At 35.6% G+C, this 18,665-nt stretch overlaps 1 protein-coding gene and 1 long non-coding RNA gene across 3 annotated transcripts in view; both read left to right on the top strand.

The window, feature by feature from the left end:
* LOC127857002 (uncharacterized) overlaps window positions 1-18,665 on the top strand; it is a 76,462-nt gene that overhangs the window by 15,895 nt on the left and 41,902 nt on the right. For both annotated transcript variants that reach the window (XM_052393255.1, XM_052393256.1), the window contains exons 3-5: window positions 2,776-2,896; window positions 7,195-7,379; window positions 16,370-16,512. In XM_052393255.1, the coding sequence (XP_052249215.1) occupies window positions 2,776-2,896; window positions 7,195-7,379; window positions 16,370-16,512 (449 nt within the window). The remainder of the gene's footprint in view (window positions 1-2,775; window positions 2,897-7,194; window positions 7,380-16,369; window positions 16,513-18,665) is intronic.
* LOC127857005 (uncharacterized) lies at window positions 16,521-18,017 on the top strand. The gene is made up of 2 exons (XR_008038279.1): window positions 16,521-17,674; window positions 17,837-18,017. It is a non-coding gene; the product is annotated as an uncharacterized LOC127857005 (long non-coding RNA).

Genomic DNA, 18,665 nt, shown 5'->3' with positions numbered 1-18,665 from the left:
TATGAATGCTCAGAAAATTCTGTGCTTGATTCAACAAGAACCTGTGTATTAGTTGTTCCTCATGCCCCACTGTCACCACAGTCTTTCACGGTCTTCAAACCTATACAGGTTAGGGCACCCAAAACTGATAATAGGGCCTTACATGGCACCTTTGACACAACCCTTACTTGTCATGTATTCTCGCCTGGATTTCTTTAACAAAATAGTGAAAAATATTTTGTTTTACCATTGATATAAAAAAAAACTTAATAAGAAATAATTATTAAAAGAAAGAAATAATTGAAAAGAAGAGTCTAGAGTAGACCAACAATTGGTAAACATTATTTGTTGCAAAAATCATGAACTTTGATTGCTTATTCATTTGAAGACCAATTGAACTTTAAAATAAGAAAACCCTCTTAATATAGAAAGGAGACAAGTTAGAAGTAACTATTAAATTAATAACATTAATAGCAAGTTATCTCATTTTGTTTGAGTGAAATGAAATAGCCTAAGGGCAGATTTGCTTCATTGTCACTATCAGAGACATACCAGTGCATGCATTTTATTACCAATTAAGGCTTAGGGGCTAGATCATTTATGACCCTAGAAACCACAAGAGTTCTGTTTGCCCATCAGCTTATCAAATAGATATATCAATAGATCAGTGAAATACTATGATAACTACAATAGTAATAAAACTTCAGCTATGTTAGCGTTTCCGATCGCCAAAATCGCCAAAGCCCATTGAATCTTTCAGCTGGCGATTAAAGTTTAAAATGTGAATGAAAATGGCGATTGCAAAAAACCCTGATATTTCTCTATAAGTATATAATATTCCCTACTTTTAAAGAGAACTCGGTACCGATTTCCACATGTAATCGCCATAAAAGCTCCAGGTGGTAATTGATAGTCCACTGATAAGAGATAACCGGATGCCCTAATCGTATATTCAAGCCACATAACACAGTCATGTATGCAGACAGATGCATCACAGGAAATTTTTCGGGTAACTTTCCAGTCGCCAAACTGTGATATGTAACGTCCAATCGGTTACGAGAATGTTTATGGAGGCGGAGTTATATAGCGATTATTATTTTTGATTGACGTCGGTCACAGAGTAAGCGTTTATCGCAAGTTTATTAACAATGAATAACAGTTGTAGCATTAATATGTGATATAAAACCGTTAAATAAAGCAGTACATTAAAGGCGGTTTCGGGCATCATCATCACACCTATTTACCGTACTGTAAACAATCATTAATTATGAGAAGTTAATTGCAATTGGTGAGCAGTGTAAATTTACTTACGGCGAGTAAGTTGTGAAAAACAAAACCCGTTAATAATTTGATGGTAACAAATTAAATCCAGTGCATGTATATTTTATCATGTCTATTTGTAGAACTGATTTACACCGTTTTTCTACAGCCACGTGATTATAACTATTCACTATGCATTAATACTGGTATGCCATGTAGAACCCGTGTGATAAGAAAGAGCGCGAAATTATTGCTGTCGTCTGCAATGCCAAGTTCTACGCATGCAAAGCATGCTTTTTTTAAAACAGAAGATGTGTAACTAAATATAGCCTTGCCGCTCAGTACATGCAGTATTTAAGACTTACACATTTACCGGTACGTTTAAATAAATTATATATTGCAACTATGGAAAAATATGTCCATTCAAGAATACATTGCAGTAAATGTATTTTTCAAGAATCAAGAAGCACCAGACTACGGCAAAAATTATTGGGAGAAGGGGGGGGCGAATAGGAGTTACGCAAGACCCACCCAATCAAAGACCGGGGCATATCTGAAAGTTCTAACATTGTATACCGTTTATGCCAGTGCATGAAAATAAATATAAATGAAAAATAAAAAGTAACAAATAATGTATTTAAATGCGACTTCATTAATAATTTAATACAGTCATTATTGATACCTATAGATTCGTGATAATGATTATGTCGTTCATTGAGCAAATAAGGTTATAATGTGGGTCGTCATCGTAGTGCTGAAATTTGGCTACTAATTTTTTTTCCTTAGCGCCAACCTAGCTTCAGTAACAGATGTGATTATACACTGAGATAAAGATATTTCCTTACTTCTTTTGTATTTGAGACCGTTTCCATAAATAATAAAGAAGTATTTTTTCCAGCTTTAAAGCTTTTTTTTTACAATAGATAACTCAAAAAAGGTTAATCAATTACAGTTTAATGATTGATTTAATATAGAATAGCTTAAATTCTTCCTTTGTCATGTTTAAATGCTACAATTTTCAATCGACCAGTATTGACCAATAATGACCAGTATTGACCGGTTTTAACCGGGTATTAACCGCCGGCCCGATCAATACTCAATTGACCGGTCAATATGCCAACCCTGCCCCCCCCCCCATATCTTTGACCTTAAAGGATAACCTTGACCTTTCACCACTCAAAATGTGCAGCTCCATGAGATACACATGCATGCCAAATATCAAGTTGCTATCTTCAATATGGCATATGTTATGGCCAATGTTAACGTTGGTGCAAACAAACCAACAAACAAACAGACAGGGCAAAAACATTATGTCAAGACATAAAAATGAAAGCTGGGGCAAACTGTGTTGATAAATCTTTCTCATATGTACAATTTAAGTGTTATAAAGGTTATAATAGAAAGCTTTAAAAGTTTTATTTGCAAATTGAAGAATGTGGTATTCAGTTGATAAGAACAAACAATCCCAAGTTTAGTTTCTAATGTATTTCATGTATACTTGTATATGTATTTTATATATTTACACAAATGTTTTAGGTGGTGCTCCCCCATCCATCAGTGTGCCCCAAGGAAATAATTGGCCAGAACCTGTCTCATACATCCGGTCTGGCACCAAGAAGACAATCACATGTACAGCTAAGGGCTCTGCAACACTCAAGTAAGGACGAACAGACATCAGGGATAGAAAATGATATGATATCAGGGCTTTTTTCCCTTTTTAGAGAATGGTCACAATTTTGACAAAGACATTTCACAAATGTAACATGACCACAAAACTGGACAAAAACTGCAGTTTTTAAATGTTAATTGGATTTTTTGGGCTCAAAACTGTGAAAAAGAGCCATTTCGCAACTAAAATTACAATTTGTTTTAATATTTTACACAAGCAAGACAAGATATTGACAGTGGTAAGTCTTTCCTATGGTTTGAGATAGAGTTTACCAGTCAGAATAATGTTGATCCCAATGAAAGTGATTATTTGTTGATAAAAAAGTGCCTGCACAATGAAATAGGATTTTAAGTAATAATTAAAGACATTTTAATATGATGCAAGTATTAACATGCTTTTACTATACTTATTAGCTCATCTATTTTTTGAAAAAAAATTATGAGCTATTGTCATCACCTTGGCGTTGGCGACCGGTTAAGTATTGCGTTTAAGTCCACTTTTCTCAGAAAGTATCAATGCTATTGCATTCAAACTTGGTACACTTACTAACTATCATGAGGGGACTGGGCAGGCAAAGTTAGATAACTCTGGCATGCATTTTGACAGAATTATGTGCCCTTTTTACACTTAGAAAATTTAAAATTTGGTTAAGTTTTGTGTTTAGGTCCACTTTATTCCTACAGTATCAAAGCTATTGCTTTCATACTTGCAACACTTATTAACTATCATAAGGGGACTGTGCAGGCAAAGTTATGTAACTCTGACTGGCATTTGGACGGAATTATGGGCCCTTTATACTTAGATAATTGAAAATTTTGTTAAGTTTTGTGTTTTGGTCCACTTTACCCCTAAAGTATCATAGATATTGCTTTCATACTTGGAACACTCGCAAACTATCATAATTGTACAGTAAAAGGACAAGTTGCATAACTCTGGTTGTCATTTTTACAGAATTATGGCCCTTTTTTGACTTAGTAACTTTGAATATATGGTTAAATTTTGTGTTTCGATCCACTTTACATCTAAAGTATCAAGGCTATTGCTTTCAAACTTCAAATACTTTCATGCTATCATGAGGTAACTGTACCTGGCAAGTTGAATTTTACCTTGACCTTTGAATGACCTTGACTCTCAATTATAAATTATAAAAATTATAAATTTTTGCAAAAATTGCCATAATTTCTTTATTTATGATTAGATTTGATTGATACTTTGACAAGATCATCTCACAAATGACCACCACACCCCACACCCTCAAACATCGCACCCAAGAATCCCCCCCCCCCACCCCCCAGCCCCCCCCCCCCCCCCCCCCCCCCCCCCCCCGAAATTTAATTAATTTTTTTTTGCCTGTTTTTTTCGCATTTTTGGAAGATAATGTAATAAATGTCCACATCCCCACACTATGCACCCTTCTTCACTCCACCCCTTCCTCCTTTGTGATTGAAATTGAGAGTCCCTTCACCTTTAAAAAGAAAATAGATGAGCGGTGCTCTTGTTTTTAACAAACGGAATTTTTTTACTAGTTTTGTTTTTCAAAATTTTGAAAAGTTTGCAACTAATTTTTCACAAAGTGAGGAAGCCAGGGCCGCTTAACAAAATCAGGAAAAAAGCCCTGGATATGGTTAGTTGTGAGAACAGAAAACCATCATATGTACTTTAATTGCTTAGTGAAACAGTAAGGAATCGAGAATCAGGGGTAGTGTTTTATCCAGGCCGTTTTAGCGTGGCGCGGCGCCACGCCGCTTTTTTGAAGCGCCTCGCTGCCCCTTTCAAAGCAAATCAGCGCCACGCTGCCCTTTTCAAAGGCCGCCGCCCTGTTTTCCGCCGTGCGCAACCTTATTGATAACATCTTAATTGCCTCTTAACCAAGCTTCTAAGCCAACTATTATCAGAGAAGATTCGGGCGGTTGTGAATACGTCATGCGTGAATAACCATGTGTCAATATCAATCGATAATTTCAGTGGCTTTGTAACACTAATCGGTCCGGATACAATCGTGCACAGTTACTTAGGACACTTGATGAAAACCTCGATGTTATTCACGTGGAAATTGTGCATTTCATGCATAATTCAGTTATATCAAAACATTTATTTTTACGCGTAATTAAATAAAAAAAAAAACACCAGTTGTATCTGTAAAATATTGATTTGATTTCAATTTAATGCAAATAAAATAATATTAATTTACAGGGCTTGCACTAAGCGGCGTACGGCCGTATATTACGCCCGATAATTGTTTCCATACGCCGATTACAAAACCCCATGACGTCCACTGTACTTCCTGAAAATTGGCCATACGCCGAAAATTGCAACCCGTGACATATTAAAGCTGTCGATTAAAATAACGCTCCGCCTCCTATCCAATACAATTGGCGCAGGCTCACAGTAGATGTGTGTTGATGAATTGTAGCAGACGACAATCTTAACACGTTTGCTGTTCACGGTTAGGCAGACCGCGCTTAATTGGAGCACGTGCTTGTTTATTGTCACGATGTTTTGATTACAATAACGTGTGAATGTCGGCAAAGAAGTTGATACCCCGTCTTGGACCCTGTTTGGCCAAAAGTTGTTAATTGTTGTAACAGTAGTAGGCCTGCACCATTGGTTCAATTAAGAACATTATGACCCGTTTGTAACTTGTCAAAATATGTTAATTGGCAAACACAGATATGAATTTTACAAAAATATTGAACTGGTACCACTTATCATTCGTGTTTAGAATGTCGCAACGTACGCTGTCCGATTTTGGCATTCCACTTTCGACGAAACGTAAATTAGAAATTGATGCAAATTGCTTTGTAAGCAAAACAAGTTTATATCGGAGACCAATTAACTTGTATTGAATTAATTGACAATGAACAAAAGACAGTACGGCGCCGTTCCTGGTTACACTTTGTGCGAAATAAAATGTACACAATACAACACGTGGTCATGAAAACAATGTCATTACGCAGAACTTTCTGACTATTCAACAAAGTGTTAGTGTTTGTGAATCTCCAGTTAAGATGCATATAAAGGACTTGTTTGTGCAATGTATGTAACGTTTTAAATATAAATAATTGTTTAAGAGGGTAACTCATTTAACAGTATTCTAAGACTTCTTTGAAAAGCTATAGTTTGTATAAGATATATATCCTATGGTGTTTAATCTTGTTTTTTGGTACTACATGAAAATATAAAAACACATAATAAAATATACATTCTGGATTTTGTTGGTTTAATTATTCAACAATAAATCTCAAAACTATACATACAATGTTTGTGTGTAACAAAGCTTGTTATTAAGTCACTATACAGATATATTTGTGCCCTTTTTATGGATGTCGCGCGCTAAAATGCCCTTTTTTGAAATTTTGCACCACGCCCTTTTTCCTTCCTGTATAAAACACTAATCAGGGGTGTGATTTTTCCGCAGATCAGGTTGTCCTGGAGTCATTTCCTTTATTCGCGTAAATTGATTAAAAAATGGCGGAGGGGTTACGACAGATTCTGTCAGCTAATTTCATAAGCTGCCCGAAAAATCAGCTGACAGGGAAACCTCTCCGAATATTACTCTCAGGCATGAGAATTTTCAGTGGAATTCCGTGGTTTTTATCATCGCCAGGGCCATTTTTACGATCGATGCAGATCCGATGAGATTTTGTGGGGGGGGGGTGGGGGGGGGTGGGGGGTTAGGCCATGTGTCCAGTAATGCTGACAAACAGAATAAACAAAATACAATTGATTCCATGATAAATTGGTTTCCCACTGTTCTGTTTACCCATATCTTATTATAGATCGACAAGGCCATTGCTTTAGACAATATTTGTGAAAATTCCACAAAAGAGGAGAAAAAATATGTCAATGAGAAATGGCAGATATTCTGCAGATCTCAAGGAACTAAAAGCCTGCTATGGATCGAGCACTTCTATTGTCTTGTTTCTGAACATTTGCTAATATTAGGAAAGTACATGTAACCCAGACAATCACTGAAATGGATTATATCTACTCCATTTAAAGTGTCAGACAATTTTTTTTATTTTTGCTGACATCTAGGTTACCAAATTCCCTAAACAGGCACGTCAGGTTGATTGAAAAGGCTGCGGAGTCGCTTTTTGTATGGAAACATTCTAAACAGGCGGCTTACAAATGGCTATGGTAAAACACTAATCCTCGGTGATGCACATATTCTTTAATTGCTGAGATAGCTGACAAATCATTGCAGGTGTATTAGTCATGTCTGTCACATAGCTTTTGTTAAATTTGAAACAATACAATTAACAGATGATTGATTTTTTCCACAGGTATCGGTGGACGGTTGATGGCAATCCGGTGATAAACAGAGTCAACCAAGTCGAGTTTAGTGAAAGCAATGGGACATTGTTCATAGGAGAAAGGTTTGAAGTGTCTCATTCTGGGAATTATTCCTGCGTCGTCAAAAATGACTATGGAGAAACCATGACCCCTTATCTTCAATTAATCAGAGCTGGTATGTATAGTTTTCATCACCTCATAGTAAAATGTTGTGATTGGCCCTTATTTTTCAGCCACTTTTGCATGAGCAATTTGTTGCAGTAATTTGAAAATATTGATTTTAATGTGTTGCATATTTGAAGTCATATTAAAACATAGCGTTTTTCCCACGCCCTTGTTGCGTGGCGCTGTGCCATGCTACCTTTCTTAAGCGCCACTCTGCCCTTTGCGAAGGCCTTATTGACAGTTACTGATGAGACTTAAGATAAAAACCCAGTGCAATCGTGGTGGAAATTTAGCATGTCATGCATAATACAGTAATATCAATTCATTTATATCTACGCGTTATTTAATTGAACAAACAAGCAAACAAGTTGTATCTTTATCATTATGGTCTTTTAGATAATTAATTAAAACAAATACTGTACCGTCATTCAACAAAATGGAAAACGCGAATTTGGCTGATATAGTATACGATTTTACTTTGCTATGCGCACCTGTTGCTTACAGTACACTCACCGCGTTTTCCCCAAAAAACGCGCTCACTCCACGTTTTTTACCTGCTAGCGAGTGTTTACGGGGAGTTTGAAAGCGAGGTAATACGCGGAGTTCCGCCGAGTTCGCTAATACCCGTGGCGTGTATTACTTTAGCCTAGTTGGTAAATGCAGACAATTTCCGTTCTTATCAGCGACCGCCGCGCAACACCGCGTTAGCAGTGTGTTACTGGGCATGCCAAAAAATGAAAACATTGTTATTGAAAATTGTTTAAATACTGTATAAAAATAAAGAAATTTGTATAGAAAATTAATACGTATAAAAATTATGATTTTTTAATTCACAGGTACGTCTGCAATATGAATGAATATGCGACATGTCAAGCGTTTTGACAAATTAATATTTAAATCATAGCACATATAACACAAGGATAAATGTTCCGTAAAATTTCCAAATGAGGATAATAATAAGTAATCCGAAACACACTACGATTTTTAATGTTAACACGACGTTTACAAATGCTTCCAATATACAGTCATCATGTATATTTCCCGACAAAAGCGCGCGAAAATTATGCTGCAATGTACAAGGTCAAGGTATACTCCTGCGAAGCGTGTGTGTATTGATTTTTGGATACAAACTTTGTAGCGCAAAGAACACTTAATTCTGTTGATTTCGGTTAAAAGTTTCTGTGGTATTTTTTAACAAAATTATATCGCGAATAAGTTGATATTTCTTCCAAAATAATTTTCAATCGAACACGCCGAATCTTTATCGTTACGGTATTTTAGTAGAGTAATTATTTTAACAGTGATTGTACTGTAAACTGATTTAAGAAGACATCTGGGCGGAACTGGATCAAGTGTTTGACGTCATGAAAACAAGCAAAGCTTGTCTACTGACCTATTGTGTAGGCTGCTGTCTGCGGTGTTTTGACAAAAGGGATTAACATGTGTGAATGTCACTCTGCCGATTTGGCCCATAATTTCTGGTAAACATTGTTTTGAATATCGACGCAATTAGAATACAACTGTGAATACTTAATGCAACTATCAACTCAATAGTTACCACCTTCTTTTAGCAATCATTGGAATAACCTACCTACAAAGAGAAAATAAATGCATTAGTGAGCAGAGAATCGACTTTGTTCCGACAATTCAAACCATTCCTTATGCATTCGTTGAATGTGTTTACTTGAGTAAGTTATGCTTTCAGACAGGAAGCAGCTTTCCTTTGATAACGTCAAACTGTCAATTCACACAGGTTTGCGAGACTTTTAGGGTCCTTGGTCATTTGTATACATGTTCAGTATAGAAAAAACACCTGCTTACATGAAAACTTTGGATTAAATTATCAAAATAAAAACAATGTTGCAAACTGTGATTATATTAATATGTAAGTATCACTTTAAAGACGACGTTTTGTTTTGTCGTAAATCAACGAGTTTTCTATACAACTACTTCTACAACCACGTCGAGATCGATCTATCTTGGTTGTTGCTTTTTTAATGGTATATTATATATAAATAAATATATATATGTACTTGTAATAAATGTAATTTTATTTGAAAATCAGTTAGTCAAACAAAGTTAAATTGATCGTTATCTCGTAAAACACGGAGTTTCCCTGCGTTGCCAACGCTGAGGGCCGCCGCGTCGGCTTATCAATTTTGCTGATCGTTCAACGCGGCGTCCAAAATCATGCAAACGCTGCGTATCGCGAAATTTTCTTAATCTCCCTCTGCGTTACTGCACGCGGCGTATGGAGGGAAATTGGGGAAAACGCGTGGAGTGTACTGTACATCATTTTAACTAGATGGTGGAAACTACACAACATAAATTGTCTCTTGCAGCAAAAATGGCAAATAACGATCAAAGTAACAATGTAGATCATCAATTTAGAAGTTATAAATAAAATGCCTGTCATAATCAATGATGCATAAAACATTTTAGATACCAACAACATATTTACTAGTACTCTACACATTGGATGCATGTCACAGAAACGATTGTGTTTGCAAATTAGTGGTCAGTTTACTCGCAAAGTTAAAACATCTGACGCCATTATAGTTAGAAAATGGGAAAAGACAAACGTGGTTTCATTTACTGTGGAACCATTATTAATCGTCAGGCATTAATTATCATAAATTTCGTCAGTCGACCGATCGGCGAATTTAAGATCCTAACGAACAATCATGCTCTATGTTTGAACAAAAACAAACACTAAGTTGAATATTTTAAAACTTTACCGTAGACATGAGGCATTTAATTCCAACATAATCCATGCACACATTCACTGCTGTTTCGTAATCAAGATTAATCCGGTTTTGACACAACGGGATGTAGATTACACAAGGTACTTAACTGACATGTTACACTTATTTAAACGCGTGTGCAGTAAAGCTGTATCGAATGCGTTGACTTCGTTTATGTAGAATGGTAATGAATTAGCGCTAATTGTTTATAACTTTATTACCCATTAGGTACATTGTGTTTTTCAGGGTTGTTGCATATTAGCCACCACGCAGCAAATGCCGATGAAAGACAATAAACCAAATGAAAAGATGACGATGTGTGATCAACATGCGTATTTATCACAAATTAATAAAGAATATTTTAATTACTGTTTGTTGTTTGATTGTTTGCGTTTAACCACACTTATTACTATTTTATATGTATCCATTTATTAATTTTTAAATTATTGACATTATTGATTTATATACCGGTAGTTTACTTTTTTAAGAACAAACACACACATAGAGTTTATAATTTTAATGTTGATATCAGAATAAAAAAGCATTTTATTTGAAAAAAAACCACTTAACAATCTGATAATATTCTAATAATAGAATAAGACTTATTGGCAATTGGCTTCGTTGTTACAAACACTCGTTAACGGTTATTCGATCCCACTTGTCCGCTAATCATAACAATGAAAGTGTGAATGGCATACATTAAGACGGTCCATTACTATCCCTTGATAACAAAAGACTAGTTAATTGGCATGTGACAAACAGGCCCCACCTCCTGCAGTGATTCTCAAGTGTGTTCCCGCATTCGTACCACGATTTTTCGCAACTGCAATTGATCGCGAATATGTATTACACACATATCGGATATTGACTGACGCATTTTTTTTAAATTCAAAATCAGAAATCGGCGAATTTAAGTGCTGACGAAATTGTCATTTTTATGAAAATGACGAAATTTTGTGCTGTCGAAAATAAATGGTTTCACAGTATATGTTAGTAGGTCTGTGCATAACCAGATGCATATGCACATATTGCTCAATTATGTTTATCATGCTGTACAGTTTACTGAAACAGCATGGATCTTAAATAGAAGACATTGGAAGGTAAATATATTAATATTGATTAGTGTAAGATAAATGCATCAATTTTCATTAATTGTGCTTGTTAAAGCCTTGTTTATATTTATGTATTTTTTTCGACAACTGCCTCTGATGCGCTTAAATGTTTCTTGCAAAACCCGGTAAATATGGAATGGTTTGCCCTTTTTTGCCTGAACTGCATGTGTAAATGCCCTTTTTGAATGTCATGCGCCATGCCCCTTTGCCCCTCTGGGAAAAACACTAAACATATAAACCACATTTTCATGTTATTGTAAAACCTTTCCTGTGTTTTTAACCAGGTTTTCAGAGGAAAAAAATTGTTAGATTGGCGAATGTCGGCGGGCGGGCGGAACAAGCTTGTCCGGGTCATAAATTTGTTCATTGTGAGATTTTAAAATCATTTGGCACATTTGTTAACCATCATTAGACAGTGTGTCGCGCAAAAGAATTACGTCAATATCTCCAATGTCAAGGTCATACTTTGAGTTCAGAGGTAAAAAATGGCCATAAATGAGCTTGTCCGGGCCATAACTATGCCATTCATTGTGAGATTTTAAAATCATTCGGCACATTTGTACACCATCATTGGCCGGTGTGTCGCGCGTAAGAATTACGTCAATATCTACAAGGTCAAGGTCGCCATGACTAAAATAGATTGATTTTGAAATGAGTAACAATGCACATTTTGAGTTGTCTCCCTTTATCAGACTTTTTTCAAATTGAAATCAAGGTCGCCACGAGTAAAAATAGATTGAATTTTACACAAGGGGAGTAACAATGCACATTTTTTTTTCAAATTGAAAACCTGGTTTTGTGACAATTTTTTTTCCTTGTTTTGATAATATCTTAGTAAGAATTTTATTATCTTCTATTTAATTAAGTAAAGATATAGTGAAAGGCAAACCAGATTTTCAAACTTGTATCCACTAATAGGACTTTCATACTGCCAATTTTTGAAATCTGCCATGAATACACGTTAAAACCAAACAATACTTCATCCTCAATAATTATTAAGGGTATCACGTTTAAAGCGGGTATATACGATTTTTATATGTGCTGAATTGTAAAATATTGATAAAAATATGTTATAATAACACACAATATGCAAGAAAAATGATACATTTAAGACGAATTTCATAAAATACAGCAAATACAAATTAGCGCCCCGAGCCGATTGTGACGAAGATAATTCGTTATTATTTTCATACAATAACCGATGCATTCGTCTTTTTAGTAAGTGTTCGTGTGTCGTATGAATCGATATCGCTGCAGGAATTTCAAATGAACCGTTAAACTAAATTTAGATTCACATCGTACATGCATGATATACATGCTGGCGAATTCGGCTGTACAGCCTTTTTCGATTTCAGAATTAAATATCTGGCTTATTTAGTATTTTTCGACACATGTTCTTCTTAACTTTTATTTTAGTTTATATTGAAATATATGTATAATAAGTTTTTACACATTTTATATTAATAAATAAATATTTGACAAGATCGTATATACCCGCTTTAAACGGTCGCATTTCTTGTTTTGCTCAAAAACGTTTACAAAAACAGTAAACAACAGTCAATATCAATATAATAAATATTGGGGTGCAAATACCATGGCCGACTAGCCACACGAAGTATAACGATGACAAACTGCGGTCTGAGGGTACTTGCGGTAATTCAAGGCACTACCGAAAATTCCGCAGTAATTTATTTCTGATTGGTTAGCGGATGGCACGGACATGACCGGAAACTAGAGGAAAATATTCGCTGCTTTCCGAAAATCTACAACTTGACAACGAAACAGTGCATATGCCGCCACCTTGAAATATTTTAAGTGATTGATTTGCAAAGTAAAGCACTGCGGTAGCATGTTGAAAAGCAATATTTTAACCAAATTATATATTGATTATGTTTTTGTTAGTTAACTGGCTTTTTAGCTCACCTGAGCGATAGCTCGAGGTGAGCTATTGTGATCACTCAGCGTCCGGCGTCCGTCCGTCCGTCTGTAAACAATTTTTATAAACATCTTCTTCTACTAAACCATTGAGCCAATTTCAACTAAATTTCATGTGGAGCATCCCTAGGTCATGGGACAAAAGAATTGTTAAAAAAAATTTGATCACATAACCAAGATGGCCGCCATGACCATATATGGTAAAAACCTTAAAAAATCTTCTTGTCAGAAACCGCTACGGTTTATGTATGTTCTTTTTATTACAGATTTGCCTCCCTTTAATTCATTCAAAATCTCATTTTACAGCAGAGATTCCAAATCTGACCTGTAAATGAGCCCCATATTTACTGCTGGTGCTATGTTACCTTTTCCCATTTGATCATTCTTAAGTATTGGTCTTGTAATGCTGCTACTGCTACTGCTACTACTACTACTACTACTACTACTACTACTACTACTACTACTACTACTACTACTACTACTACTATTACTACTTCTACTACTACTACTACTACTACTTCTACTACCACTACTTCTACTACTACTACTACTACTACTACTACTACTACTACTACTACTACAAGTACTACTACTACTAGTACTACTACCACCACCACCACCACCACAACCACCACCACGTCTACTATTACTACTTCTACTACTACTGCCACTACTACTACTACTTTTACCACTACTACTACTACTACTACTACTACCACTACTACTACTACTACTACTACTACTACTACTTCTACTACTACTTCTACTACTACTACTACTACTACTTCTACTACTACTACTACTACTACTACTACTACTACTACTACTACTACTACTACAACTACTATTACTACTACTACTACTACTACTACTACTACTACTACTACTACTACTACTACTACTACTACTACACCACCACCACCATTCACAGTGACAAAAAACGTATTCACACAATGGCTGCTACTACAACTTATAGCCCATATAGGGGGGCATGCATGTTTTACAAACAGCCCTTGTTTCTATGGGATTTTAACCACAACTGTTCATGTTTATCTCCGACACATATTTTTAGGTCACCTGTCATGAAGTGACACGGTGAGCTTATGTGATCGTGTGATGTCCGGCGTCCGTTGTGCGTGCCTGCGTGTGTCCGTGCGTCCGTCCGTCAACAATTTGTTTGTGTAGACAGTAGAGGTCACAGTTTGCATCCAATCTTGATGAAATTTGGTCAAAATGTTTATCTTGATGAAATCCGGTTTGGGATTGTATTTGGGTCATCTGGGGTCAAAAACAAGGTCACTAGGTCAAATAATAGAACAACCTTCTGTAGACAATAGAGGTCACAGTTTTCATCCAATCTTTATGAAATTTGGTCAGAATGTTTATCTTTATGAAATCTGGGTTGGGATTTTATTTGGGTCATCTGGGGTCAAAAACTAGGTCACTAGGTCAAATAATAGAAAAACCTTGTGTAGACATTAGAGATCACAGTTTTCATTCAACCTTTATGAAATTTGGTCAGAATTCTTGATGAAATCTGGGTGGGATTGTATTTGGGTCATCTGGGGTAAAAAATCTAGGTCAAATAAATAGAAAAACCTTGTGTTGACAATAGAGGTCACAGTTTTCATCCAATATTTATGAACTGTGGTCAGAATGTTTATCTTGATGAAATCTGGATTGGGATTGTATTTGGGTCATCTAGAGTCAGGAACTAGGTCACTAGGTCAAATCATAGAAAAACATTGTGTAGACAATAGAGGTCATAGTTTTCATCTGATCTTAATGAGTCAGGTGAGCGATTCAGGGCCATCATGGCCCTCTTGTCATTTTCTGCAGTCAAACGATATGCACAGTGTATTTCATGTGTGAAATACGTAAACAAAATTTGGAGTGTCGTTTTCAGATACAGTATTTTTTGTCGATTTTAAATTATTTTTAACATTCTTTAAATTGTTTTTATTGACTGACAAATACTTATGTGGTGATACGGATGGTCTGGTTTATAATATTTTATGGTTTTAATATGACGTCATTGTGCATATGGTATATGCACTGAATATACATGTAACTTACAGAAATAACTACTACTTTCAGTTTGAAAGTGTGATTGTACTGATGCTTTTAAAACAGACATAGGGATATCGTTTAAATGGTAATGTTTCGTTTATTTCATTTCGTTCAATGTTTACAAAATTCTGTTAATGTGATACCCTTAATAATTATTTCTTGAAAGCATTTCATTTTCCCCTCAAAATTGATCTTTAACCTAGACATTGCTTATCTTGGCCATGTGTAAGCAGATTAATTAATCACCGTCATGTGACAAAAAGTATCAGAACCAGCAGGCTAGTTCCTCAGTTGATATAGTGCTGGACAACAAATCAAAGCCCGGCCACACAATGCATGAGGAAATAGATCATTAATTTATTTCTGTATCCATTCTCCTATTACCTCTGATTCAAGTTTTTAGGGTAGTTGTCTGTTATTGGCAAAAGTTGATTTACTTAACCAGGAGTTTCACTGGCCCCAAAAAAGTTGTCGCCACGTTTTCGCGTCGTGAAAACTGTCAGTTATTCCAACCTTATTAATAAGAACTATCATTCGAAGAAACTTTACTTCATTAATGTCATTGACTATATTATCACTTTAAACAGTATGTTATTACATAAAAAACAATAAGTACCTTCATAAGTCTTAATAAGCTTTATTGTATATAAATAACATTTTTTTTTCAACTTGATAAACAACACAGATAACCAAAATAATATAATAATGTTAACATCAATGTAAACAGAATGTTGCATAAATGTTTCAAAATTAATTATTTAAACATAGAATCACGCCAATTTACATCATTTGAAAGGGAAAAAGAAATATAAAACATCAGAAAATAAAGCATCTCACTTCAAATTGTTATATATGGTCATTTGGACATGATATAAATCAGCTTCTGTTGTTAAAACGATTTTCTGTTAGTGGTGGATGATTTCAAGGTTCAATTAAATTAATGTTTTTCAGACCTATTTCTGACAGAAAGGCCCAGATAATTGCAATTTAACACTGGGAAACCTGTCTGCGCAGGATAAGTGTGATTAAACAAACCACCATAGTTTGATCGAAGTACTGCCAAATATGGTGGAAATAGTGTGAACAATCGAAATAAACAAACACAGACAAACAAATCCAAATACAATTTTTTTTTTCAGATTCTGGCAACCTATTTCCTGGTAATCAGAATACCCCTGCAGAAAACATTCAGTTGAATCAGTACAACCACTATGCATTGGAGTGCAAAAACAAGCCTTCCAGCATGCCCCCGCTTGAGATATCATGGGAAAATGGCACTATGGTAAGCTATGGATCCTTCCATGCCATTCACTGCATTTTGGAAAAGAACTTGTTCATAAATTGGACTTTCACAGGAGTGTGAAAATTCTAAAAAAAAGTTTTTCCATGGACAAGGTTGTTGTACAATCCTGCTTTACCGCAAGTAACATAAAGGATTTCAAACAAACGTATAGCTGTTATTTGTGATATTTTTTAGGTAATTTATAAATCATGAAAATTTGTATTTAAATTCATACAAATTTAATACTAACTTTTACATTAACCCGTGATCAGCAAGGTAACATCCTCTTATGAAATCCCCTCTGGTTACACTGAACTCTAATAGGATATTGTTTTTCCTACTTCTTCTAGAGTAAATTTATTTTGGCAGCAAGGCAGAGCATTAATACAGTAGAATTGCAATATCTCGAGCTGGCGATTTCTCGAAAACTGGCGATTACTCGAGCATTAAAAGAAGTCCCTAGCACTTTCCTTTAATTTCTATATAAAAATACCCGCAATAACTCAAACATGTGATTTTCGATAACTCGAGGATGTGTGACGGTCCCTGAAAGGCATTTCACACCTTATTAACTGGCAATTATTCGAGGACACTTTCTCGTCTGGTCGGTGCTAAAAATATTCGAGTTGTGAAAACAGCGCAATCAAGCAGACAAAAGACGCTCGATTAAGTGTGAAGTTAGTTGCAGTTTGAGAACCACTGCAAAGTGTCATCCTTTGAGAAACACTGCAAATTGCCTCCGAAGCTCTAGATGTAGTACGCCGATTCTTTCAAGCAACGCCTAACACAGACCGGGAACTACAGATGCTCTGCTTGCTGTCGCGAAACGTCTACCGCCATCAGTTCCGGGAAGCAAATGGGTTGCGTAAATCTTTAATCCTAGACTTTGCGCAACAAGAGTCTGACTTAATGAACATAAAATACAAAGTGTGTAGTGATAATGTTGTTTTTAACCAGGTTTTCCGAAGGAAAAAACTGGTTATTAGATTGGCGAATGCGGGCGGGCTGGCTGGCTGGCTGGCTGGCGGGCTGGCGGAACAAGCTTGTCCGGGCCATAACTATGTCGTTCATTGTCAGATTTTAAAATCATTTGGCACATTTGTTCACCATCATTGGACGGTGTGTCGCGCGAAATAATTACGTCGATATCTCCAAGGTCAAGGTCACACTTCGAGTTCAAAGGTAAAAAATGGCCATTAATGAGCTTGTCCGAGCCATAACTATGTCGTTCATTGTCAGATTTTAAAATCATTTGGCACATTTGTTCACCATCATTGGACGGTGTGTCGCGCAAAATAATTACGTCGATATCTCCAAGGTCAAGGTCACACTTTGAGTTCAAAGGTCAAAAATGGCCATAAATGAGCTTGTCCTGGCCATAACTATGTCATTCATTGTGAGATTTTAAAATCATTTGGCACATTTGTTCACCATCATGGGACGGTGTGTCGCACGAAAGAATCACGTCAATGTCTCCAATGTCAAGGTCGCCACGACTAAAAATAGATTTTTTTTAAAAACAAACTTACAAAGGGGGTTAATTTTGTTTGTTCATTTCAAAAGTTCAGTTTGAGTTTTCTGCCTTTATCAGATTTTTTTTTCACAATGAAAACCTGGTTTTGTGACAATTTTGTCCCTTGTTAGTGTGTTTTTTTCATGCGCATGTACGTACCTTGTGTGCTTTTTTAATATGCTACATGAACATTGAATATTGATATAATATTTGTTATTATATATGTGTTTTGTGTGTATGTTGAATTAATTAAACGAATTTACGATCATCCTTGTTGTTTTGTTTATTATACTTTAACCTTAAGCGGTTTTTACAAAGCCTTTTTTTCTCTAGCACCATCTTACATGTAAATAAAGCGTTTGCGGTCAGAAATTGAGCATCATCAACAGAGACAGTCAAAACAAATAATACCATGGATACCTCGAAACCTGGGATTACTCAAGCATGGAGGTCAGTCCAGTGCTTCCTCGAGTTATCGCAGTTTTACTGTACTTAATTACAGGACCACATGTTGGCCCCAAAATAGTTATTTAAGGGAGGACATTGTTATAGACTTCATTTAAGGCTAGCATCAAAATTGTTTTTAGAGTAATTTTATTAATTTATAATGTATTAGTCTTATATACTTAAAGATCACTGT

The sequence above is a fragment of the Dreissena polymorpha genome, chromosome 14, assembly GCF_020536995.1.
Source record: "Dreissena polymorpha isolate Duluth1 chromosome 14, UMN_Dpol_1.0, whole genome shotgun sequence".
NCBI classification, from domain to species: Eukaryota; Metazoa; Mollusca; class Bivalvia; order Myida; family Dreissenidae; genus Dreissena; species Dreissena polymorpha.
The sequence above is the reverse complement of the archived record's forward strand: the minus strand, read 5'-3'. Positions and strand labels throughout refer to the sequence as shown.